Below are 27,187 nucleotides of genomic sequence, written 5' to 3'. Positions count from 1 at the left end.
AAACTGCAAATGGATTCACTTGTGAGTCTGCAGGCCTCTGCCTCTGTTCTTACCTAGAGACACAGAGGTGAGATCTGATTGGATAAAAGCTCTACTTAAAACAAGCTGCACTGGACGCAGAGCAACTGAGGAAGACAGTAGCTGTGCAATGAGAAAATAAGATAATGGGAAAAATATTTTCATAAATTATTATACATGTGTATTTAAGAAAAATTATTAAATTATAAAATAGCTATAACTTTATGATTCTGTTCAGGCCAGCAGAGAAGGCTTTGTTGGTCCTGATGGCCCACCGCTGGGGAAAGGCTTGGCCTTCGCCAGATCAAAGAGCTGATTGGCTCTTAGATTTGACAACAAACACCACGTTTTGTAGAAATTCCTGTTTTTCTGTGTAATTGTAATATTTGACAATAGAGTGGTCTCACCTACGTCACGATCTCCTTAGTTACGAGGTCTGTCCGCCATGTTGGAGTACATACAGATCCTACATGGCGGCGAGTAAACAAGGAAGTGCGGCGAAAATACCATACTTTGAATCACTGGATAGTGCATCAAAGGTTCGCTACCTTGCCAAATTGAAGGTTATTGGTAACTTGGATCCCTATACGATGAGTGCAGATCGTTTCAGTGCCGATCCTACTTATCTTCCATCGGTAAACTACGCCAACATCTACGCGTATCTCGTGAACACCCCCAGTCCTTCCACAAAAGACGAGTTGGAGTGCTACAAAGGGCTCGACGCTTATAATCAGTTTGTCAGTGGATGGGTCCGAGACGTCAAAGCAACGGTCGTCGAGAATTCTCATCTCGTCATTGGGAGGGTAAATATATACAGATCTGGTCAGATATTTAGCAATATTCAATGTTTACTCAGTGCAAACAGACACATGTGTTTGTTTACATTGTACATGCATGTCATTGTGTGCGTGTGTGTAGGAATTAACTTTCAACTAACCCCTAACTTCATCCCCCCCCCCACACACACACATATATATATATGATCTGACGTTAAACTCATATCAAGCAATGCTGAGGCTGCATCTCTGTGTTTGGCCTGTTGTACACGCTCGACACGTCTCTGGTACCGACTGCTGTCACGGGCCGATGAAGCTTCGGTAACCTTCTCATGTCCAAGTTTAATTTATATTTCCTTTATTAAATACTGTTCACAAACGAATTTGTAAATAAAATCACTGACTACTTATAAAGTGATCCGCACATACTCTAGTGTACGCCAAATTCCATTCCTTTATATCTCGAGAGATGCGTGACAGCCATTTCTCGCGACGTCGCTTGGATAGCTCCTTCGTGTCATTTCCTTGATGTGTAATGACCGCTGGCAAACGAAAGAATGATTTCTTGTCTCTATCAGCTCTGCTGCCACAACCAAAGACAGCACAAAAGTTCACCACCGATAGGTTATGCGACTCAGTCGTGCATGCCAGTGGCTTTGTGTGTACTCCAACATGGCCGACAGCTAAACTGTGACGTCACACGAGACCACTCTATAGAACAAATGTTTAATCTAAAAACATATCTTGTGTGATTGATAATAATAAAGATTATTTATATAACATATCAAAACGAGCAACAAAGTGTTTCACTGGCAGACATAAAAAGAACAACGGACAGCATACAATGCAGATACACGCAAGTTTCCACATGAACATATATTTACAAACACACATGAATGAATCCGAACGAGGTCCGTAAACTACAAGAAGCCTACAGATTGGATCTAACAGGAAGTAACTGTTTCTTTGACTTCCTGTTTGAAGGCGGCTGAAAACTGTCCGACTTGACCGCAGGTTTTGTTTTCCAGCGCCCCCTGCTGCTCCCGCCTGCTCTCGTCTACTTCCCAGACGAGGCGCAGCTCATCTCGAACGAGCCTAGCGTCTGGCCATCTGCGTACGTCATCAACACGAGACAGAAACGGGTGAAAGGTATCCCTGCTGTGTTTTTACGTCACACGAAGCAGAGGTCTGTGCCAGAAGCATGATGAATGTGAACAGAATTGCCGTCCTCTCTAAATCCGTTCAAATCGGACAGCGGCTGCTCGCATGTAATACGAGGCAAGCTGGGGAACAAGTTGTCCGCCTCCAGCAGCGGAGGTCCGTTAGGACGCACTCAAGGAGCCTCGCATATGCCAAGGATCTGTTCCTTGGTCAGGTGAACAAGGTAACGTCTCTGAGGGTTTACTTGTCAAATGACTCGTTATGATTTCGGCGTAGAGTCAGCTAACGTTAGTGATGGACGGACGAGGCTCCGGTCTGTCTTTCTATTTATCGGTAACGTTGTGTCGAAGACTGTTTTCCCATCGATATGTGTGTGACCCCAAACTTACACAACGAACTCTCTCTCAGCTATGTGCTGTGGGTAGCGGCGACGAGTCTGCTGCTTTCTATGGTGCTGAGTGACTTAGAAGCTGACGTCATTCTGGATTCCTGCATGACATAAAACAACCGCAGTTGCTGCATTTATTTATCATTCGCCTATTTCACAATTTAAAGGTTGAAGGTTAACTTATAGATCAGCGGTATTCTGTTCATATTCAACGAGGTCCAGTTAGAAATAATTGCCTCACGCAAAGGTTCAGAACATCACAGTAATGTAACTTTAGAAACATAATGATTGAAGTAGCCCAGCAGCTGGATTAACGGCTCTATGTAGACAACAACTGACTGTCAAATCAAATAAAGAAAACTCAATTGAATAACATCTCAACATGTATCAAATTGAACTGGATGAATTGTAAATAATAAATATTAAATTATTCTCTTGTTTCAAGTAAAAAAAAAAGGGCTGGATTTCAAAATAAAAAAATTGCATACCTAAAAGCTTTTGTAAAATGATGCTGATTCCAAGTATTGTTCTTCAAATCTTTATACTTTACTATTTCTTCCATACGTTTTGTTTCTACCTCCCTATGCTTTTTGAATTATCAAGCAATTCATTTTTGAATGGGATCTCCATGAAGAACATTTTCAAATCCTCTTAAACGTTTTGAACTGTCACATTTTAACTTTTGTGATTTATTTTTTTCAGTCCTTTTCTGACTTTATATTGGGTGTGTATTGCGCAGCTCAGAGTACGTCAGAGTGAAGAGGGGCTTCAGATTCTTGTGAAAATTATATTTATATTTTGCCACTGATTCCACAATTTTTGCTCGTGCATCATTTTTTGGTGAAAGTGTAGCTAATGTTGTCCTGGTCTCGACGTATGACTGTGGAATCCAATAGATTTACACATTTAGAAAATTGTAAATTCTTCTAATGCTAATAATACTTCTAGTGCGTTTGTCCCCCAGGCTGAGGTCTTCCCTTACCCAGAGATTGGAAATGAAGAAGTGGACGAGCTCAACCAGCTTGTTGCGCCCGTGGAAAGATTCTTCAACGAGGAAGGTGAGAGAGATCTGATGACTGTAAATCCAACTGCAAAATGCTAAGAGCAGCATACATATGTTTTTATGCATGAATATTGATGCTAGAATTGACGATGAATGTTTATTGTGATTTTAGTTGACTCGGCTAAAATTGACAGAGAAGCCAAAATCCCTCCAGAGACGTTGAATGGTCTGAAGGCGCTCGGGCTGTTTGGGATCATGGTTCCAGAGGAGTATGGTAAGATGACCAGCTCTTTGTGAGTTCTAACTTAACCGAGTGATGGCTGAGGGGATATTAGACCATTGAAACAGGTCGCAACACACAAATAAGTTCTTAGACTAGTTGTTTATAAAAATGTGCAGCTGTGTAACGGCCAGGTATTACGCAATCCATCCACTACAGTTTATACCCAACCCTGAGTTAAAATGGCTCCACAACTGGTTGTCTCTCATGCACGTTAGAAATACAGTAATAGTCCCACCGTGTCCTATCAGCACAAGCTAAAGGAGGTGTCTCTTTTTCTTTCTTTTTGTCTCAGGGGGTCTCGGATTGTCCAACACAGTGTATGCACGACTGGCGGAGGTCACCTCGTTAGACGGCTCTATTGCTGTGACGCTGGCTGCACATCAAGCCATTGGACTGAAGGTAAAAATGAGATGATGTCGCATTGTATATTCAAATCTTCTCTTCACTTTGCTCATCATGAGTGTGTCCGTCATGGGGAGGAACTGGAGGGAAGGTTTTAGCCAGGCGGCAACCTCTGGATATGTCGAGTGAAGCCGATGCGGAAGTTACTTAAACCTGCATTCTCTCTAATGTCCAGCAGGGGGCGACTCCTCTGGTTGTATAGAAGTCTATGAGAAAATGACTCCACTTCTCTCTTGATTTATTACCTCAGTAAACATTGTAAAGATGAGTTTATGGTCTCAATCTCTAGTTTCAAGTCTTCTTCAATACAGCATGATGTTCATTTAGTAAGCTATGGTCCATTTAGAGTCAAACAGACCACAAAGCAGAGTATGCTTTAGGGCGGGGCTTACTGTGATTGATGGGTTGCTGCCATTACCAGACCCGTATACAACGTCTCTACGTCACTCCTCCGCATTCCAAATATGGTCACTTCCGTTCATTGGATGCTCAAAAAAAAAATAGCGAGCGCCGTATTCCAAGATGGCGACGGCCAACTCGAGGCTTCATAACAGCAGTCCACAAACCAGTGCGTGACGCCACGATGACCACGTCCACTTCTTGTATACAGTCTGGTTTTAGCATGTGAGAGCACGGTTGGTATCGAGGTTCTTGCTAACAGCTGTTTGGCGTTTCAGGGGATTCTGATAGCAGGAAATGAAGCCCAGAAGCAGAAGTATCTGCCCAAACTGGCCTCTGGAGAACACATTGCAGCGTTCTGTCTGACTGAGCCTGGAAGGTAACTTCACTGAAACCTCATTTACATTTTGCAGCCCAGTTGCAGATGAAGATCTGTAGAATTAGACTCCAGTGATCCAAACATTTCCAATGACTCCGGTTGTTGTAAAGTCAAAACGTATCGAAAAAAAGATTGATGTCACCATTCCTGAAATTCACAACATGTTTAACAAACAAAATATTGTGCTTCAATCCATATTTGTTGGCGTTTATCCTTTCAAAAGCAACATTTTAACTGCGGTCAGAGAGGGAGTGAACGCTTTTTAAAGGCACTGTACCCGGCTCAGTAACTAGCCCAGTAATAAGATGTCCAACCAATCAGAAACGAGCAGTTCCCACCGCAAGGGTGACGTTGTGATGTCGTCTTTGCTTTGGTTGGGTGAGCTTAACTAACGCTCAGTTTGATCCATTTCAGTGGAAGTGATGCAGCCTCCATCCAGACCCGTGCGACCCTGTCGGAAGACGGCAAACATTACCTGATCAACGGCTCCAAGGTGAGAGCAGTCCATTCTTTACCCGCTCTCAGATTGGTTTTGCCCTGAAGTCTGAAGATCCCCCGTCTGTCAACTTGTGTGTCACCAGTTTTGGATTTCAAACGGCGACATGGCGGATGTCATGACCGTGTTCGCCAGGACGGAGGTGGTCGTAGATGGCGTGAAGAAAGATAAGATCTCTGCGTTTATCGTGGAGAGGGCTTTCGGGGGCGTCACCAGCGGCAAGCTCGAGGACAAACTGGGCATCCGGGGCTCCCACAGTGAGCCTCTCATGATTGAGATAGGAGGGGGTGAACGCATGGGGGGGATCTTTGGTAGAGTTTGTGTCATTTGTAACCAAACTATTTGACTTTTCCAGCTTGCGAAGTGGCCTTTGACAACGTGCCCGTTCCAGTGGAGAACGTCATCGGAGAAGTAGGAGGTGGGTTCAAGGTAAGCTTCATCCTTTATCCACGTGACTGTCTGTGCTGAGGGCGTGGTGCTTTGCTTACCGACCCCTTCTCTTTGTGTTGGACAGGTCGCCATGAACATCCTGAACTCGGGGAGGTTCAGTATGGGCAGTTCTTCAGCTGGAATGATTAAAAAACTGATCGGTAAAATAAAAACGTTGTTAAAGAACTTCCATGTGTTGGTTTTGTAGAGATAATTAAATTTTGTCTTTTTTATTTATAGAATTGACTGCCGAGTACGCCGTAACCAGAAAGCAGTTCAACAAAAGCCTGGGTGAATTCGGAATGATTCAGGTACGCTGTACCTTTTCCCTCCGTTGTGAATAAGCGACTCCACTCGTTCTGGTCCGAGGTGAATAAAGTGTCTTTGCCCTGTGACTGCAGGAGAAGTTCGCATTGATGGCCGTCAATGCCTTTGTGATGGAGAGCATGGCGTACCTGACAGCGGGGATGATGGACAGACCGGGCCTTCCAGACTGTTCTCTGGAGGCTGCCATGGTTAAGGTTAGACGGCCTCTCATCAAATCTTGTTCATGTAAAAACAAAATTGAAAATAGACTGTCTCATATTGTGTTTTCTGTTCAGGTGTTCAGCTCAGAGGGAGGCTGGATTTGTGTCAGTGAAGCTCTGCAGGTCCTGGGAGGTCTGGGTTACACCAAGAACTACCCCTACGAGCGCTACGTCAGGGACTGTCGCATCCTGCCCATCTTCGAGGTAAAAGGGGCCGCCTGGCGGGATCTAGAGGATGATTATCATAACCAAATCATTTTTCTTTTGCTTTATTTCTCATGCAGATTACTGTCTAATTGACGTGTGTATGTATTACATGAATATAATGAAATGAAATGGTCAGCTTCCCTATTTACTGAATTTTATTGACTGTTTTAACATACAGTACAGCTGTTTGTAAATACAGTACGGCTGTTAGTAAATGCAGTACGGCTGTTAGTAAATGCAGTACGGCTGTTAGTAAATGCAGTACGGCTGTTTGTAAATGCAGTACGGCTGTTAGTAAATGCAGTACGGCTGTTTGTAAATGCAGTACGGCTGTTAGTAAATGCAGTACGGCTGTTTGTAAATGCAGTACGGCTGTTAGTAAATGCAGTACGGCTGTTTGTAAATGCAGTACGGCTGTTAGTAAATGCAGTACGGCTGTTTGTAAATGCAGTACGGCTGTTTGTAAATGCAGTACGGCTGTTTGAAAATGCAGTACGGCTGTTTGTAAATGCAGTACGGCTGTTTGTAAATACAGTACGGCTGTTTGAAAATGCAGTACGGCTGTTTGTAAATACAGTACGGCTGTTTGAAAATGCAGTACGGCTGTTTGTAAATGCAGTACGGCTGTTTGTAAATACAGTACTGCTGGTTGTAACTACAGTACATCTGGTTCAAAATATAGTACAGCTGTTTGTAAATACAGTATACAGCTGGTTCTGGTTGTAAATGCAGTACATCTGGTTGTAAATACAGTACAGCTGTTCTATGGGCGGCTTCAACCACAAGTGCTCTTCCCCGTGCTTATTGTATTCATGATTGTAACATGCACCAGCCTCAAGTAGCCAGCCGGAAGCAGACCAGTCACTGCAATGTTTTTATCCTCTTTTAGTTATCACAGTTAGTCATCAAACGCTTATATATCTATCTATCTATCAGAATCATTCCTATTCAAATAGTGCTCAAGTAGTCCACTGAAAGGGATCTTTTCAGCCATGCTAACATATGTAAATGCATGTTAAAACTATGGTAGTGCTGTGTTTTTTTTACCTTACTCCGTTATACTTTGCCTCGTGGTGACCCGTCTGCTTCCTGCTGGCTACCTGAGGCTGGTGCTGCAGGCACGTTGAGATCATGACAGGGAATAGAAAGTCCTTTTCTCTCAATGAACAACATAGCCACCTCAATGCTTCTAACAAACTGCCATAAACTGTCAGGTATGCTAAGCATCCATCACACCCATCACCCTGACATAAAGTTTTAGGTCAATCACCACCAGCACCCATCACAAAGGCAAAGCAGTGAAACCCAAGCAAAGAGAATTAGTCATGGCTGCTGGTGACCTAGACAGTTAACCAATGTGCCTATAGGAGGAACACCAGTGGTTAACGCCGCCCTGAAACGGCATTCATCCCACTTTGGATGGAGCAGATCTCATCTCTGCAAATCTGACCCAGTTTCTGTATGGACCTGGTGCATGACAACTCAGAGATCAGACCAGGAAGCAGAGTTGCAGTCTTACACACTCCTCTGAGCTTCCATTAGAGCAGTTACTCACGCAACACCACATAGAGACTGTGTCTGCCCCACGGCCACTTAAATTAATTGAATCAAAAATAAACGATCGAGGAGTTAAACAAAATAACTTAATCCAAGTTAAAACTACCGCAACAGTACAACAAAATAGGATAATTAAATGTGGACTCTTAAATGTCAGATCTTTGTCATCTAAAGCTCTACTAGTAAATGAGCTGATATCAGATCATCATATTGACTTATTTTGTCTTACTGAAACCTGGCTGAGTAATGATGAATATGTCAGCCTAAATGAATCAACTCCTCCAAGTCATATCAATACTCACATTCCTCGAGGCACTGGCCGAGGAGGTGGAGTAGCAGCCATCTTTGACTCCAGCCTATTATTACACCCTAAACCTAAACTAGACTATAACTCATTTGAAAGCTTGGTTCTTAGTCTTTCACACCCAACCTGGAAAACAATACAGCCAGTTATATTTGTGATAGTGTACCGGGCCCCGGGTCCGTATTCTGAATTTCTATCGGAATTTTTTCAGTTTTTATCAAGTCTAGTCCTTAAAACAGACAAAGTAATTATTGTAGGTGACTTTAATATTCATGTGGATGTCGAGAACAACTGCCTCAGTACTGCATTTATTTCATTATTAGATTCGATTGGTTTCTGTCAGAATGTACAGAAACCCACTCACTGTTTTAACCATACTCTCGACCTGGTTCTGACTTATGGCATTAACATAGACGATTTAATAGTCTATCCACAGAACCCTCTTCTGTCGGATCATTATCTAATAACTTTTGAATTCTTACTAACTGAGTTTACACCGTTAAGCAAGAGTTACTACACTAGATGTTTATCTGATGGTGCCGTAGCTCAATTTAAAGAAGCGATTCCGTCTGTATTTAACTCAATACCATGCTTCGATGTGACAGAGGACTCCTGTGCTAACTTTAGTCCGACCCAGATTGATCATCTTGTCGACAGTGCTACAAGCTCACTGAGAAGGACACTAGACTCTATTGCTCCTTTAAAAAAGAAGTTGGTAAAACAAAGGAGATTCGCTCCATGGTATAACCCTGAAACCCGCAAATTAAAGCAAACATCGCGAAAACTTGAAAGAACATGGCGTTCCACTAACTTGGAACAATCTCGGTTACTCTGGCGAGACAGTCTTAAGACATATAAGAAGGCCCTCCGTAATGCCAGATCAGCTTATTACTCATTGTTAATAGAGAAAAATAAGAACAACCCCAGGTTCCTCTTCAGCACTGTAGCCAGGCTGACAGAGAGTCACAGCTCTGTTGTGCCGAGTATCCCTATAGACCTCAGTAGCAATGACTTCATGAACTTCTTTAATGATAAGATTATGATTATTAGAGACAACATTAATAATCTCCTGCCCTCGACCGATCTTTCCACAAATAGAGTAACCTTAGAAACAGCTGTAAACCCTGATATATGTTTAGATGGCTTTACTCCCATCGACCTTGACAAACTGACTTCAACAATTTTTACATCTAAACCGTCCACCTGTCTCTTAGACCCTATACCGACTAGGCTGCTTAAAGAAGTGCTACCATTAATTAGCACAACTTTATTAGATATCATCAACCTGTCTTTAGTAACAGGTCATGTACCACAGTCCTTCAAAGTAGCTGTGATTAAACCTCTTCTTAAGAAGCCCACTCTGGATCCAGAGGTGTTGGCCAACTATAGACCGATCTCGAACCTTCCCTTCCTCTCTAAGATCCTTGAGAAAGCAGTTGCAAATCAGTTATGTGACTTTCTGTGTAACAATAGTTTATTTGAGGATTTTCAGTCAGGATTTAGAAAGCATCATAGCACAGAGACAGCTCTGGTAAAAATAACTAACGACCTTCTAATCGCATCAGACAAAGGACTCGTCTCTGTTCTTGTTCTGTTAGACCTTAGTGCTGCGTTCGACACTATAGACCACTACATCCTGTTGCAGAGACTGGAACATTATATTGGCATCAAAGGAACCGCACTGAACTGGTTTGGATCCTATTTATCGGATCGATCTCAGTTTGTTTATGTAAATGATGAAGCCTCAATGAGGACCAACGTCAGTTATGGAGTTCCACAAGGTTCTGTGCTTGGACCAATCTTGTTCACCTTATATATGCTTCCTTTAGGCAATATTATCAGAAAACACTCTATAACCTTTCATTGTTATGCAGATGATACTCAATTATATATATCGATCAAACCGGACGAAACCAACCAGCTTGCTAAACTGCAAGCGTGTCTTAAAGACATAAAAACCTGGATGACCTGCAACTTCCTGATGTTAAACTCAGACAAAACTGAAGTTATTCTACTAGGCCCAGAACACCTCCGAAATCAGTTCTCTAATGATATAGTTTCTCTAGATGGCATTGCGCTGGCATCCAGCAGCACCGTCAAGAATCTTGGAGTTACCTTTGATCAGGATTTGTCGTTCAACTCTCAGATAAAACTTATCTCTAGGACTGCCTTTTTTCACCTACGTAATATTTCAAAAATCAGGCACATCCTATCTCAAAGCGATGCAGAGAAATTAGTTCATGCATTTGTTACCTCTAGATTAGATTACTGCAATTCCTTATTTTCAGGCTGCTCTAATAAGTCTCTTAAATCTCTCCAGCTGATCCAGAATGCTGCAGCTCGTGTACTAACAAGAACTAAGAGGAGAGATCATATTACTCCTGTATTAGCTTCTCTGCACTGGCTCCCTGTAAAATCTAGAATAGAATTTAAAATCCTTTTACTGACCTACAAAGCCCGAACTGGTCAGGCTCCATCATATCTTAAAGAGCTTATAGTACCATACTGCCCTACTAGAGAGTTGCGATCCAGTGATTCAGGGTTACTTGTGGTTCCTAGAGTCTTAAAAAGTAGGACGGGAGCCAGAGCCTTCAGTTATCAAGCTCCTCTTCTGTGGAACCAGCTTCCCGTTTCTGTCCGGGGGGCAGACACACTCACCACATTTAAGAGTAGGCTTAAGACTTTCCTCTTTGACAGTGCTTATAGTTAGCGCTTTATAGTTAGGGCTGGCTCTGGCTTGCCTTGGACCGGCCCATGGACAAACTGGTATAGGCAAAAACTACAGGGGGACTTCCTACACTGAGCACCTCTCTCCTCCTCTTCTTCACCTCCGTCTGTATGCATTGATGTCCCATTAATGCTCATTACTAACTTTACTTCTTCCCCGGAGTATTTGTGCTTTCTCGCCTCACAGGATGACCGCAGTTTTATCTGGACACTGGTTCTTCAACCAGCCATGGCCCTGCTGACATCTACTACGATCTTCATGATTAACATTATTAATCCTATTACCGACACCATTAATGCACAGTACTGATTATTAATCCTATTACCGATACAATTAATGCACGGTACTCATTTTGTCTCTTCCCCGGAGTCCTTGTGCTTCCTCTCCTCACAGGTTTCCATGGAGCATGGTTTCATCTGGACCCTGGTCCTTCCTCCTACCATGGCCCTGCTGACTCCAACTGCTAATATCACTTTTATTATTACTCACATTACTATTTCATACTACCGATACCATTAATGCACATTATTGACCTGCTTCTTCACCAGAGTCTCTGTGCTTTCTCGCCTCACAGGTTCCTGTGTATCCGGGTTTACCTGGACCAGGTCTTGCCTCCTGTCGTGGTTGTGTCATACATTGAATGTGCTGTAATTACATTGAATGTGTTGTAATTCACTATCCTGTTCTACACATGACATCATTGCACGCCTGTCCATCCTGGGAGAGGGATCCCTCCTCTATTGCTCTCCCACAGGTTTCTTCCTCTTTCCTCCCCGTTAAAGGGGTTTTTGGGGAGTTTTTCCTGTTCTGATGTGAGGGTCCCGGGACAAGAAGATGTCAAACGTGTACATATTGTAAAGCCCTCTGAGGCAAATTTGTAATTTGTGATTTTGGGCTATACAAAAATAAATTGAATTGAATTGAATTGAATTGAATTGAATTGAATTGAATTGAATTGAATTGAAACGGGTGAAGCAGGGATTGAAAAAATGTAATTTATATGGTAATCTGCATGAGAAACAAAAACATTAAATATTTAGTTGAAATAGTCATCCGTTACAGTGATCAGTTTGAGCTGGACAGATGTGATCACTATTCGAGGTTTCCTCTGTCGTTCTTCTCTCTGGGCATTAGTTCCAACCTCGACCATCACAGGTCATGTTCTCTGTCCTATTCCTGTCACTTCTTTGGCGTAAAGAGAGGAATCCAACGTGTTTTATGTGGGTGAGACTCGACTGTGGTTTGTTTAAGAGGATCATTTCTGTCAGTGGCCACCAGGTGGCACATTTGTCTTTGAAATCCGAGGTCTTGCATGGACTGCTGTTTAGTTGAGGACTACGGAGTCTTTCTGTAGTTTGTGTCATGAGGTGTGAATCAATCACACTCGGTCAACAGCACAGATATGTATTTGAGATGATCGTGTGCAATTTGTAAGATTCTGTTGCTGTTTTCAGGGTACCAATGAAATCCTGAGGATGTACATCGCTCTCACTGGAATGCAGTATGCTGGCAAAGTCCTCACAGGGAAGATAAAGTAAGCTTCTGGAGGTTATTCAATGCATTCATTGATACCGTGACATTGGACGAGATGTAAATTGTGATTTTGGTTCGTGTAGTTCTTTTGTCTGGGACACTTCAGGGCATCCCTCCAAAACATGAAAATCATAGACATGTTTCATTAATGTTCTGGAGCTGCCGTCGCTAACACGTTAGCAAAGCGTGTACTTAGCAGCTACGGCAACATTAGCATGTATTTGGAGATGTGTTTCCGTGTCCTATATTTATTCTGGTTTTGTCTCATCCACCAACTCGTGAGGAAAGAAATCTCTCTCTAGCTGCCAAATGCTCCTCTGTAATCACCAGCTAGTCGCTAATTGTTTCTGCTGTCTGCTGCTAAGCGAGTAGTGTGGGTAGTGTAGTTTTTTATTTTTTTTTTTATCAGGTTTTTTTGAAAGCGCTGATAGTCGAGAGGCGATCAAACAATCTCAATTGTAAAGGCCAAAACTCTGTAGCGCCGAGGTGAACTGCAGAGTCGGGTAACAGTTCTCTGTGGGCTCATTACTACGAGCGACTCCTTTCCCTTCACACGGAAACATTTTTCTCCATTGATATTATGGAAATATGAATAAATGTAATGCTTCTGTGGTCTTAAAAGGCTGAAATCTGTGTGGCCGTGACTGCGTTATGGATTTTCTTCACTAAAACGCCATCTCGTCTTTTCTCCGCTCTGCCTGCAGGGAGATGAAGAAAGGAAACATTGGCATGGCTCTGGGCATGGTGGGCAAGAAACTGAGGAGCTCATTGGGAAGTACAGCGGACCTCGGCCTGACGGGGAAGGACGGAGTGGTGCACCCCAGCCTGGCAGTGAGACATTCTATTTGAACTTGAACGGTTACGGTTTCTGTAAATCTACGTCTGCGTTGGTTGACGCTCTGGAGTTTTTCCGTTTACAGGAAAGCGCAAAGAAGTTTGAACAGAACGTCGGCCTCTTCGGATCGACCGTGGAGAGCCTGCTGTACCGATATGGAAAGGTAACGTTTTTGTTTTTACATTCTGGAAAGTAGCTGTGGGATCTTCTTGAATGTACGACTTGTTTGTAATTGGCAGCAGATATCTGTTTGTGTCTCTGAGGTGTTCAGACAGCTGCTCTCCTTCACTGTGCTTTTGTGACCACGGCTTCCCCACAGACACTATAAACCTGTTGGAAGCAGATCGGCTTTTCCAGATCCCTACTTCCTGTATCGGTCCCCTCAGAGGGCTTTCATCCCACTGCAGTCTCCAGCTGCTGAGGAATGAGACCGCCACTATTTAAGTTGAGGATTATGTGGGGCTCTATTAGCAGAAATGAAATATGATATTTCGACCTGTTTTTATTAGTGTATAATCACGTCGTGTTTCTGTTAGCTTAGAATGAGCCCTTCATATCTACTTGGGGGGCGGGTCCTCTTCACGGAGTCCGCCATGTTTCTACGGCAGCCCAGAACAGACAAACCAAACACTGGCTCTAGAGAGAGGCTTTCGGGGGTTACCTGAAGGCCACTGTAGTTCTCCACATGCTTGGAAAGGGAGGAGTGAGCAGAGGGATATTCAGTTGGTTACAATCTGCAACCTCACCACTAGATGGCTCTAAATCCCACACATGGCTCCTGTAAAATCAAAATAGATAAGGTTAACAACGCTTTATAAAAGATAAGTTAAGAAATCGGGGCAGTTATTAAGGACAGCTCCTATTTGGGACGAGGAACCCTTTGAGGAAGTCATTCTGACAGCAGGGGACCAGGTTCTACATTAAGTTCTGGGGACATTGTACCCCCCCCCCCCCCCCCAAAAAGGCCCTGGTGCGGGGGTAGTATACTCGGAAAGCACAGGATCTTTTTGGGGGGGGGGGGGGGTTGCAGGGCTGACCGTGTCGCTGGTTGGCTTTAGATGGCGTACAGCGTCATCCATGAGACAAGGAAGTACTCCGGTATGGCTTTAGGACCAGAGAAGGTCATCTCTCTCTTTGATGGCAGCAAAAGTAAAGTCGCTTCTCGACTCATTTAGAAGAAGAAATTAATAAATAAAGGGAGAGAGATCCCGCAGGCGAGCTGAGGGGCCGAGCTGTAGAAGAGACCTCCACCAGCCCTCCTCAGTCTCCGGGTCTTGGAAACACAGAAAAGCTTTCAAAGATACTCATGGGACTTATTATTTGGTGTTACTGATGGGAGAGAAGACCCAAGCTCTAATACAGTGGAATGTTCCTTTAATATGTACTCCTTCTGATAGCTTGGCGTGTTTAGTGTGTAAGATGTGGGTCACACCCAGTCTGCTGCACTTACTACGTTTAGACATCTTCCCGCGGAGAGGTCACAAAGGGTTAAACCTGCCGAGAGAAGAGCCCCGCTGTCACACACGAGCCCAGGTGGGACCCTGGTGTCTGTATGGGCTCGTGTCAAACACAGGAAGTGATTCATCTACAACTTACGGGCTAAATCCAAACCGAGAGCTCAGCCGGGCTGAGAGCACACTTTATTTCTCCCTCTGTGGTGTTTTTGGGGAAGAGGCCCTCTTGAAGAAGTGTTCCACAAAAATGTCCCAAAAGATCCAAAGCTGTCACTACAGGGAGTAACACCAGAAGGTATTGATGCGATCACAAATATTGCTTAAAGCAGCAATTCAATGCATCGCAGTGAAGTTGCTAAAACCCCGCCCCCAAAACATACAACATCTGGACCGAGAAGTTATGAGGAAACTTACAGACAGAAGACATGACATGCTCCAGAAACAGATCTAAATAAAACAGTGAAGTGACTCTAAATCCTGATTGGTTGACGTGTCCTGTTGTTGTTTCAGACCATAGTGGATGAACAGCTCATCCTGAAGAGAGTAGCAGATGTGCTGATCAACCTCTACGCCATGACAGCCGTGTTGTCCAGAAGCAGCCGCTCCATCAGCATCGGGCTCAGGAATCACGACCACGAGGTGTGTACAGTACACACCAAAGCTTTAGTGAACACATACTAAGGAGTGTCCAGATTTATTTGGCCAAGCAGAATAAGGAAGAAAACACAATCTTTCTGAAATCCTCCATTAACCATTTAAATACCCGGCTACACCACGTGTACGGAGGAAGAGCGTCCGTGGTCATAACTTCAAAGGCCGTATAGGCCATATAGACCTACACACCTGGAGAGAATACTCGGGTTGAGCGGATTTCTCTGCCTTTCACAGTGAAAGCCGGTTTCCATTTGGCTCAACAGGTTGGTACGCATCGGTTTCTCTATATTGACGCCATCCATCACTGACAGTAGGAGAAGAGCCTCACTGAACCCGTACAGGACCGTGTGGCTGTAGAGCAGCAGCTTCATCCTCCGTGTGTCCAGGCACAGGAGTGAGTGTACACAACGTACTTGTTTTGTGAACACACAATCGTTAGTTGTAAAACGGAAGGAAATAGACTTTTAAGTGTAGAATGTACGCAGTCCAGCAGCCTGTATAGACCGGTTAAAGGTACGGTGTGTAGCATCTATTGGCAGGTTTAGAATATATCACCAAGTTTTCTTGTGTTGTAAACACCTGAAAATAAGAATTGTTGTGTTGATGTAGAATGAGCCGTCTGTACACATATAAATCTACACATATAATATATACGTGTGTGTGTGTGTGTGTGACTACAATCTGCTTTTCATGGTGCAACCCTGTTGTAGAATGACAGTAAAATAAGCTTGTATACTACCCACATTGTAATGATCTAAAGTTGAAAATCTACAAAGTTTCTGTTTAATAAAAACACGTTGTTCCTAATTGGCTCAGGCTGTTTTCACTGCAGCAAGTCGTCGACTCAACGCAATTAAAGCAGCATGTCAACAGTCTGTCACCTTGTCTACTTGGTTACGTAGATGTAGTGTAGCTATCATTTTTACTTGACCCTTTTGTCGAGATGTAACTACAGCATGTGCCGCTCCACCTTCAAGCAAAGCAGAGCCCACCAGCGCTCAATGGAGAGCCGTGAGAGAAGCCGCCTGTGTTTCAGATGGGCAGCAGTGTTCCTCTCCGCTGTAGCTACAGGCAAAACACGCAGCGGCCCCACCCTTTGTGTTTTATGTAAAACACGCACAGAGACTTTAGAGATCCTGTCTAACTGAATTCCATTCCAAAAATAGTCGTTTGTGTCTTTTTTCCTTTCTGTTTTTGTTTCGCCCGAGGATCACAGAGTAATTCAAACCAAGTTCTGAATTAGTTCAAAAACAAATGTGGCTTCAATCATCCAGCGTAGTTCCACATGATGGAAGCTTGGTTCATGTTTGGTTTTGGGCCTGTTCATTTTGCGTAAATAATAAAAAAAACTGCTAATCTGACATATTTGTGTAAATTGAAACCTATGGGTTGTTGATGAAACTTGGAGCTGCGAACCTTTGCAACAGTCTCCCTTCACATTTGATTAGTTCCTGACATTTAGCGCTTTCAACTGCCTCCTGCATCATATTCTGTGTGTTCCAGTTGGATTCATGTCTGCCGTTTTCTTTTTTGCACGTTTATTTTTCTAGGTGCTGCTCGCAAACACATTCTGCAGCGACGCTTTCTTCAAGAACAATTACTGGATGACTCAGTTGCAGAAACGTAAGTACAACACAAAACGGTAATTGAGAACAGCCTCATGCCTCGTTCTTTTTACTGCATCTCGGTACAAAAGACTTGCATGTGTTGCGGAATTTCCCCCAACAACGGGCCACATACCAACACTCGAAACCCCTCGCTGCTTCTCATTTTCACACGGAGCGTGTTTTGTATGTGATCCAGATTTATCCGGTGACATGATCCAGACAGATTTTTAAAAAAAAGTTTGTTTCGTATTCAACGAGCGACTGTGACTCCCACGTCCATTTTTCCAGACTCTCCCGAGAACAACGACGCCAACATCAAGAAGATCGCCAGAGAGGTCCTGGAGAACCGAGCCTACGTCTGCTCTCACCCCCTGGAGCGGACATACTGAGCCGTCCCGTGTGACCGGAGTGCTGTGGCTCCTCTCTTCTGATTGGACGATGTGGACCGGTCCAATTCACAGCTCCACTGATTGTGACTCTATTAGTACTTACTTTGGTTGAAGTTATTCGTACACCCAATGAATAACTTAAGAGATTTATGTTAGTAGATACTGTATTTTATTAACTTTGCTTCAAAGGTAACACTTTTGGGGACATGGCGTTACGAGCTTCATTCAAAGGGCTTATTAAGTTTGATGCTAAAATAAAGTACTTGCACAAGATACGAGTTTTACTGGTTATTGGCCTACTTGGTCGACACTTTAGTTGTGAGGCGCATACTTCTGAAAAGTGAAGACGCTCTTCCATCCGTCGGAGGAAGGCCGGTCCACTTCGACTGGGAGGAGCGCTGCTTCCTGAATCCACTGAGAAGCAGACAGAACACAAAAGCCTTTCAAGGTTCTCTCTTTAGTCTACTGGAAAACTGCTCTATGAAGCCCAGCAATGTTGGGTCCCATCAACGTTCATGATTAAAATATAATCTATAGGTTAGGCAGATGAGCTTAGTCTTGGTTGCTAAGAAGTGCATGTTGGGCAATTGGAGTTATTAGCCTAATGAGCTAATGAATTGCTTAAGTCAATGTTTGGGATGTCCATAACTTCATGTGTTTCCTCATTATCATAATTGGTATGAATTATATAAACATTGGGTCAAAATCACTGATGGACGTATGGATCCACGTCAATTTAGAAAGTATTCAATATTTAGTTTTTATTCCTCATTATGCTATTTATCCCCAACCACAAAGGTTTCATTACATTTAGTAAAAAAAAAAAAGGTTTTATGAGAAACAATGTGCATGAGTTCATCACAGACACCACTGTTTGCTCTCTAACTGGATGTATTACCGACAACTGCAACCAGAAGCCCAGAATAACTGAACTGAGGCAAGACATTAAAGCCGCTAGAAATCTTTATTACAGCAATGACTGTTTACATGCATCAAATATTACTGTTTTGGAGTAGAGATTTATTGTGCATCTGATGGCAATTATCCATGCAGCAAAGTGTAAACGTTGCCTTCGTTTGAGTCCTCGTGACCGATGAGGTGCAAAAGAATTCCTTAAAACTTCAAGCAAGGATTTTGAACCTGACTGATGGAAACCGTGTTTGGGACTTAAAGTGCCTTGGTCACTGGAAAGCCTGCATTCTCTCTAATGTCCATCAGGGGGCGACTCCTCTGGTTGTATAGAAGTCTAGAGAAAATGACTCTACTTCTCTCTTGATTTATTACCTCAGCAAACATTGTAAACATGAGTTTATGGTCTCAATCTCTTCAATACAGCATGATGTTCATTTGGTAAATTATGGTCCATTTAGAGTCAAATAGACCATAAAGCAGAGTATGCTTTAGGGCGGGGCTTACTGTGATTGACAGGTCGCTGCCTCTACGTATACGGCGTCTCTACGTCTCTCCTCCGCAATTCAAATATGGTCACTTTTGCTCACTGGTTGCAAAAACACAAGATGGCGACGGCCAAAATGACGAACTCAAGACAGTCCACAAACCAATGTGTGACGTCACAACGACCATGTCCACTTCCTCTATACAGTCTACGGTCTGCATGCGAATCATCGGATGTCATTCCACTTTAAGAGCACCGAACCTTCAGCATCATGCCTGATTTCCTCACTGATTAATTATTGGGCCCATCTTTCTGTATCTTTCCTCCCATGTGGCACTTGAACTGTGCGAGGGGGGGGGGGGGGGCGTTGCCTGGCAGGTTGGCGCTGCCGCCAGGAGGCAGCTTCTCCAGCCAGCAACAGTACGGCGCTCTGGCTGGCCCGAGCTGCTCCTGCTGCAGGTCTCCTGAGGAGCAGAACACCTACTTAACTCTGTGGATTAAAAACTCTGTAGATGTTATGCTTTTATCGTCACATAACTGATAAAACTATTGATTTTACTTCACTGGATGGTTGGACAAACACCAAGACAGACGAAAGCAGATCATTTTTGTTCACTGCTGATATCTCTGAGGTTCCTCCCTGACCAAAGCTATCCTCCGGTGTGGTGTGGGAGTGTGTTACTCAGCAGTAAAAAAACTGGCTCAAACAGCCGCCATCTGGAGCCTCGATCAAAACATATCAATATTGGCCCTCAATACGGAGGAAAAGCTTCCAGCCCAGACAGTTAAAGGAAAAAAACCACTCTTGGATACTGTGACTGTTGAACTTAGTGCATTGCTAGATGCTAGTCACTGTGATGTACAGTGTGTCCAAAGCAGAGTTATTGTCGTAAACTACAACTGACACTAAAACTAAAATAAGCAGAAAAAAACAGTTAGTGAACTGAGACTAAAAACGATATCCTTTAATAAAAACAAAATTAAACTGAAATGGTATTACCTGGTGTGTGTGTGTGTGTATGTATATATATATATATATATATATATATATTTATTATATATATAATATATATATATATAAAGGTCAACTCGTGGCTGTACGACACTACGGTACATTGAGGCAGCTGTCGGTGGAGAAAATTCTATCTGCCGAATAATGGATACCTGCTGACAGTTACAGCCAGTGTCTTACATGACATTCGGTCAAACAAACACAATAAGTAGACCGATTCGGGTGTGACACTTTTTTACGGTTCAAAGTGTCTCACGGCGAGTGATTGATGCAGCACAGCCTACCGGCCAGGTGGCAGGAGGTGGGCTGAAGAAAGGGGGAGGTTTGCAGTGGAGCTGAAAGCCCTTGTGGCGCCGGCTCCAGGGCCCTTGAAAGTGTAGGCTTCAATATGTTGCCGTGTAGGATGCTCTCTCTCCATGGCTGGAAGAGAACAGCAAGGTTAATGTTAATGTTCCATCATTTAAATTCCATCCCAAACACAGCAGCCTTTGGCTTCTGAACCCGCTCACTTTCATCTTGCACCTTTTTAACATTGTCCTGGGAAATGATGGAACACATGAGTGGCTCTGTTAAATAAGTTATATTCTACTCGGAATGATTTAGGCCCACCGACCTGATTGTGCGGCTGGCTGTTGTGTTTACATTGAGCGTGATCCCCGTTGTGCGTGTTGAGCGGCGCGTGTCTCTTCGTGCGGACAGGCAGAGTGGGCGTGTCCACCTCGGCGCTTTGCTCCGCATGTGTGCCGTAGTTCTTGCTCATGCCGAGGATCATGTCCGCTGAGGGGAAGAGGTTGCACTGCACCACGTCTTTGAGTTGCCTCGCCTGACAAAGCTGACTCAACCTACGTCAGGCAAAAATACAAGCCTCTCTTTTACAGTTCAAAAGGGGACACATCACCAAAAACTCATTTTCAGTGAGTCAGAGTATCTCCACTCACGGCTTGAGAAGTACCTTTGCAGAAATGCGCAACAAAATACTTTTGTCTTAAAGAGACAGGCGCAAAAAAACGATGTGTTTCAGACAGAGGGTGACAGTTTGAGAAAAATACTGTGATTTTTTTAACATTGAAGCATGGAAACATGTTCTGGTAGAAACCCTAAAATAGTATGAAAATGAGCATGATGTGTCCCCTTTAAGGCCACCATACTCTCACTATATGGGTACCTTAACAAAGCTTGGAAGCAGGGTTGGGGGATCATGCCTCTAATGTAGACCAGAGGCTGTCTCATGATGGTCTCAAGTGACTCATTTAAATGAATAGGTGTCAGGCACATATCTAATGAGTAGATGCGCTTGAAGAAACCCAGGCTTGAATTGTAGAGGACAATCACCTGCTCCTCCTCACTCCCACTTAGCCTGCAACACATAACACAAGATGCAGGGTTCTCATTGGAATCTAAACAGGGTATCCAAATAGACAGCACAGCTGAAAACTGTTAGGCCGAGATAGTGTCCGCGGGGCTTACTTCATAGGAAAGGCCTCCCAGAGTCTCCTCACTGCTCTGTGTTTCAGCCCTTCAAGAACAAAGATGTGTGCCCTCTTATCTAGCACGGAGAATCCCGTAACGAAATCCAGATCCCGGCCCTCGCCGTGCTTGAAATTCATTGTGTAATTTGATAGGGCCTGCTCCATGTTTTCCAGTGAGCGCAAGTCCAAATGGAGAGCTGATGCGTTGATCCTGAGGATCTCCGACCTCAGCTTTGTCATCAACGAGAAGTTGTTGTAGTCGAAGAGGTAGATGATGCGCCCAAACGGACCATCACAGCTGTTGTCCTTGCTGTTGAGTGGACAAGATATCTCTACCTGGACTTTGAGTTGGGAATTGGCATCAACATAGTGGCCTGGTGGCATGGGCTCCCTGCTAGCCGCTGTGTCTGTCCTCTTCCTGTTCCGCTCTCTGTCCGGCAGCGGAGGCGGAGGGCAGCATTTGATTTGCAAGTGCTCCTTTAGGCTTTTCTTCCCAAGCAGCAGCTCAGAGAAGTTCAGTCTTGCAACACCATGAGAGTCCCCGACCGCCGCACCACACAGGTCGTCGCTACCTGAGCCTGTGGTAAACGTTGCTGCCGTTTTTGGAGTTCCTTCCAACTTTCTGTCCCGATCGTGAACCTCGATCTCAAGAGGTGGACCGGAGAGGAACTCTCTGAGCCCCTCGGGACTCATCAAGCCAGTCAGGATCACATTCACGTCTCTGAAGTCGATTTTGGCGCCATGCTTGTGGTACTTTGTTCTGTGCATGTTCAAGTCATTGAACTTGTACTGGCAATATGCAGGCAAACACTTTTCCTGGGAAAATAAAAATGTAACTATGCCAAAACATGCTAATTATATTTTGATCAAATAGTGAATGAAGGACTGTGTTCTACACACATGTACAGTACAAGCCATGTATTAATTGTGACATTGGTCAACGTATCCTCATATTCCGTTCGTTTTCCTACTAAATACTCGTTACATAGTCTTTTCAAAATAAACTTCCACCTTCACAGGAAACTACTTGGTTAGGTTTAGGAAAAGATAGTGGGTTGGGTTAAAATATGTACGGAAGTGCCGTTACTTAAATACAGAATTTATGTGACAAATAAATCAACATACATTTTGACCTGGTGTGGGTCAACTTTTTGCTGATTTTATACTTCATGGTTCATGGTTACGTGGATTTTATACGAATTGATTTTGTGGGATATCTAGGAATTAAAGCACATCAATTTTCTTTAGTATAGCTACGAACACTGTATGAGAACAGGATGCATTGCTAATAAACAGTGAGATGTGAGTCGCACCTGTAGGACGTGGAAAGGGACCGGCGATGAAGGCATTGATGTGGCGGACATAATGGTGATGACCAGTGGATTGAGTTCAGCCTTCAGTTGGTCAGATATTAGCGGTCTGTTCAGAGAGATGTTGCACACGACCTCAAACACACCAGATGAACAGACTGGGAAGCGTTGAGTCAATGAGGTCTCACCTGGCAGTCACAAAAATAACAGACTACAACATGTTTCCTGTCATGGATAACATAGTGTTTGAAAATGTAAATCGTATGGCGCACCACTTTGGTCCAGACTTAAATGTCTGCACCAATATTGGATAGATCTCAATGAGATTTGGCAGAGATATTCATCATCACCAGAGGATGAATCCTAAAGACTTTGATCCCTTGACATTTACTCTTGTGCTACCATGCAGCCTTGTGTCCGAAAACCTTTGTTCCCAGACAACAAAACTGCATTGTCATTGGCATAAGGAACCATGTGTTTAAAGCTGCGACGGTAATTTGGAAGGAAATACGATTCCCTTGAAACAAACACAAGACTTTCACCCAGGACACCGTTGTTTGTGTACCACGTGAAACCAGAAGTCAATGTTGACTTATTTAATGTTACGTTAAACGTTTTATGCTAACCACTTGTTAAAAACTGCAACCGTAATCCACGAGAAAATAAGTTTGCCTCAAAAACCTTAATGAGAATGCAGTTCAGTTGCATGGGAAGGCAATGTTTACGAGACAGGGTCACACCATGAGGTTGACATTTTTTGTTTTGATTGAAATGTTTCAACAACTGGAATTGTCATGGAATTTGGTGCAGACTTTTATTTTCCCTATGGATGAATTGTAATAACTTTAGGGATCCCTCTGACTTTTCATCTAGCGTGATCATTTTAATTTTCCCATATTTTGGTTTATGACCAAATACCTGCAAAACAAAGGACATCACTATCAGCCTTAGCTGTACTGCTAATTGGCAAATGTTAGCATGCTAACACATGAGTCTAAGATGATGAACATGTTGACATTGTAATTGTGAGGATGTTAGCATACTGACATGAGCATTTTTGTAAGATCTAGTTAGTTAGTTAGTTGAGATGTAGAGATGAATTTAGGTGTTTTGTATCTCGCTTCGCTTAGTTTAATACAAGAAGTAATACCTAAAAAATAATTGTAAAATCTCCTTTTAATTTGTTCTGCTTTTTTTCCATACTAAAGATCATTTTACCTCTTCAGGCCTCTCATAATAGAATAAAGACAAAAGTGACAATGTGGATGAACAACCAGGAGACAAATACAACTGATGATGAGTGGTTTCAGGTAGACATTGCTAACAGCTGAAACACTGTTTTAGCTGTTAGTCTACTCACCCGCCAACAAACGAATGGGACTGATTTCAGCTGAGACAGTGCCATTCTGTTTGATATCCTCAAGGTTGAAAGTATCAATTGTGGGTTGTTGAAATTCTGTTTTGGCGAGAGGATTCAAGTCTATAAACAGTTATGAAAAGTCATAGCTCTCACCAAAGTATAGAGCAGAGCTAGACAATAAGACACCAATGTGCAGACATAAACCGCAGCATCATTTTCCATTCATTATGATTCCATTATTCAGGCAACAAGTGTAGATTTACTTGTTTCTGAGCCCATACCTCTGAATTGGAATTAAACAGAATATCACTTCTGTTCCACTTACTCTCACACGAGGATCTCAGTTTCTTTACCATGGTCTTGATACCACCTTGGAATAAAGTTTCATTTTATAATGTCATATGAAACACGGTGCACACAATATATATGTAATGTTTGGGGCATTTTTAGGGCAAGTTGATGCTCACCACACGTTGCATCCTCAGGCTGATCTCGTGTCAGTCTGAAGTCTTTCAGTCTTTCGTAGCAGGCCTGGCGGGACAATTTGTCCTTACTGTTCCATATCTGGAGCGTGATCTTATGAGGAAGTAGACCGATCAGCAGCTCCCTGTTGACTCTGACCTTGAAATCCTGGCTCCAACCAACCCATGTCTGATCTCCTTCTTGCCACAGTCTAAGCATCTGTTACACACATGTTGTTGTTGCATTAGAGGCCCTTACTGTTGAACATGGTATCAACCAGTGGCGTGCTTTGAAAATGTTTGTTTGCAGAAATCATCAACCCTGTCATGGCAGTAATAACCTCATGCACAGTGATGGATCATTTACTGCAACTCTAGTCAATCAAGCTGCTTTATTGGTGTTCACTCATGATAATTATGAATGGTTCAGGAATAGGATACACACACACACACACACACACACACACACACACATGCACGCATACAGATACAGGTCATGATTACCTTGAACTCATCATCTTTGTAAATTTTTGCGACTGGCCCGAACACCACTAAGTCCACTTTGACTGTCTGCGTATCACCTGGCAACAGCTTGTATTCAATATGATAGCAGCTCTGAGCTCTATAGACTTTCATTAAAACCGTAGACAAATCTAGATCTTTTTTCCTGGCCTTTCCAGGATTTTCCAGGGCATCAACGTCTTCCTCTAAAAAGGGGACAAGTGTGTATGAATGAGATCAAGGATGAAATGAATGCGTGATCTGTTTCTTACATTACAGTATTGATTTCAGCACATTGCGATTCCCACACTTAACTCATACTTACTTTCAGTTTGAGTACTTTTCCAATATCCCTGTGGAGCTTATGTCAATGGTTCATACATTTTGAACGACAAACTTACCTCTTGGGAGAGCTAGGGCAATGTAAACCGCCCATGTGACGTAGTAGGCGCTGTCATCAGTGCGTGTCGTACCCTCGGTTGAACCGGACCTGTTTTCCAAACCATGCTCCATGGACAACAAATCAGTCTCAAGGACGGAGACGTCTTGCTTTCCTTTATCAGTAACTTCTCCAGCATCACAGTCTGACGGTGGATTACAAAGACCATGTGGTCCTATTTCACTGTAGAGATAGCATAGTAAAGGGTGAATTCAAACGCACAGCCAAGGATTTTTGTGCTAACATTTCATATCTAAATTAGTAAGGTAAGACCTCATTGACAAGAGACAGTTGATCATTATTCTCACCTTCCAAACTTTTTTGGACTTTTTTGTACTTCATATGTGTCCCATAGCTACTATGAAATAACATCTTAAAATGCTCTAAATTAATCCTTACTTTACCCCTGAAAGTTCCAGGAATGTTCAAGGCCATTAATTAACTATAGATTTTAATATACCCTTCTTTCCTTTCCATTTACACATTCAATTCAATTTATTTTGAATAGCCCAAAATCACAAATCACAAATTTGCCTCAGAGGGCTTTACAATGTGTACACATACGAGATCCTCTGTCCCGGGACCCTCACACCAGAACAGGAACAACTCCCCCAAAAATGAGAGTGAGAGAAAAAAGGAAGAAACCTCAGGGAGAGCAACATTAGCTTGTCAATAATGATCGATTTCAGTTATTAATGTTGGGGCTGGTTGAGTATGAGGTCTAGAATATTTTCTGGTGGAAATTAATATTTTGAAGGGAATCTTATTCAGTACTGAGGTAGGAATGGGTGTACCCTCTATGTTAAGGGGTTGAAGGTCCCTTACATTTGACTAAATAACAGTAGACCTAATCCTCAATTGTAATTGTAAATTAAATTAAAATACCATCATTACACTACTATCAGTAAGTAAATTGATGGAATGTTCATGGATTAATTAATACATTAATAAGTGATTCAGTTTCATTGTGAGCTCAAAATGAGACTTTTTCAGCCGTTTCTTTTTTTTAATTCTGCTAACATTAGCTATCTACGGTATTTAACCAGGGGTGTAAGTGATGAGTTACACTTGCGTTACTGTAACAAATTCAGTTTGGGACTTTTTTGATTAGCCTATTTTTTATCAGTACTTAAGTAATCATCAGTTATTTAAGCACTAACGTTATTTATCACAAGTAGCTATAAGGGCATCAGTCATTGTTCGGAATTATTCAACCAACTAGTAACCAAATATCAAAGACTAAAGAAATTTCCTCTCACAAGTTTTTTTTTGATACATTTACTGTCGAATTTGGCGGAAACATTTTGAGGAAGAAGATGAAATTAACTTGTTTTCTCATAATAACAAATCAATTATCTCTGTCATTTCGACATTACATGAAAATGTTTGAATCGTGGCCGTTTAGAGCTTCCGTAGTTAACACAACAGCTGCTGCAGAGGAGAAGCTGCAGGTGTGTCTGCAGTCGCAGGAGGGCAGAGCTTACTCTGGATATGCAGCAATAATACAAATATTTGTATTATTGCTGCATATGCCTTGCTGATGTTGTTTGAGTTGTGTAGAAGTTGACATCAAATGTAATATATGTTGTAGCCTAAAGATGTTCATTCATCTATGGTCTCGTTAGCTAGCTTAGCTAACGTTAGCTCGTTCTGTAAACATGCGGCTGACAAAAGAAAAATAATAATGATAATAATTAGAGCAACTTCTCT

General features: G+C 42.8%; 1 protein-coding gene across 1 annotated transcript; it reads left to right on the top strand.

Moving 5' to 3' along the window:
- Positions 1–1,960: 1,960 nt before the first annotated feature.
- On the top strand, positions 1,961–17,802 carry acad9 (acyl-CoA dehydrogenase family, member 9). Its single transcript, XM_079265741.1, has 18 exons — positions 1,961–2,178; positions 3,308–3,401; positions 3,519–3,620; positions 3,922–4,028; positions 4,709–4,809; positions 5,224–5,302; positions 5,391–5,562; positions 5,661–5,734; positions 5,820–5,895; positions 5,975–6,045; positions 6,136–6,255; positions 6,337–6,465; positions 12,512–12,591; positions 13,295–13,421; positions 13,511–13,588; positions 15,390–15,518; positions 17,084–17,156; positions 17,429–17,802. The coding sequence occupies exons 1-18, from the start codon at positions 1,996–1,998 to the stop codon at positions 17,527–17,529; spliced, it is 1,896 nt and encodes a 631-aa protein (XP_079121867.1). The 5' UTR covers positions 1,961–1,995; the 3' UTR covers positions 17,530–17,802.
- The last annotated feature ends 9,385 nt before the right edge of the window (positions 17,803–27,187 follow it).

Source organism: Melanostigma gelatinosum (assembly GCF_949748355.1).
Source record: "Melanostigma gelatinosum genome assembly, chromosome: 3".
In the NCBI taxonomy this organism is placed as follows: domain Eukaryota; kingdom Metazoa; phylum Chordata; class Actinopteri; order Perciformes; family Zoarcidae; genus Melanostigma; species Melanostigma gelatinosum.
Note: the sequence above shows the minus strand (reverse complement) of the source record. Positions and strands in the feature narration are given on the sequence as shown.

Coding starts and splice junctions, on each gene's coding strand:
- acad9 (XM_079265741.1), top strand. CDS start 1,996: ATGATGAATGTGAACAGAATTGCCGTCCTCTCTAAATCCGTTCAAATC. Junction 2,179..3,307: donor TCCTTGGTCAGGTGAACAAG/GTAACGTCTCTG, acceptor TTTGTCCCCCAG/GCTGAGGTCTTCCCTTACCC. Junction 6,046..6,135: donor GTGAATTCGGAATGATTCAG/GTACGCTGTACC, acceptor CTGTGACTGCAG/GAGAAGTTCGCATTGATGGC.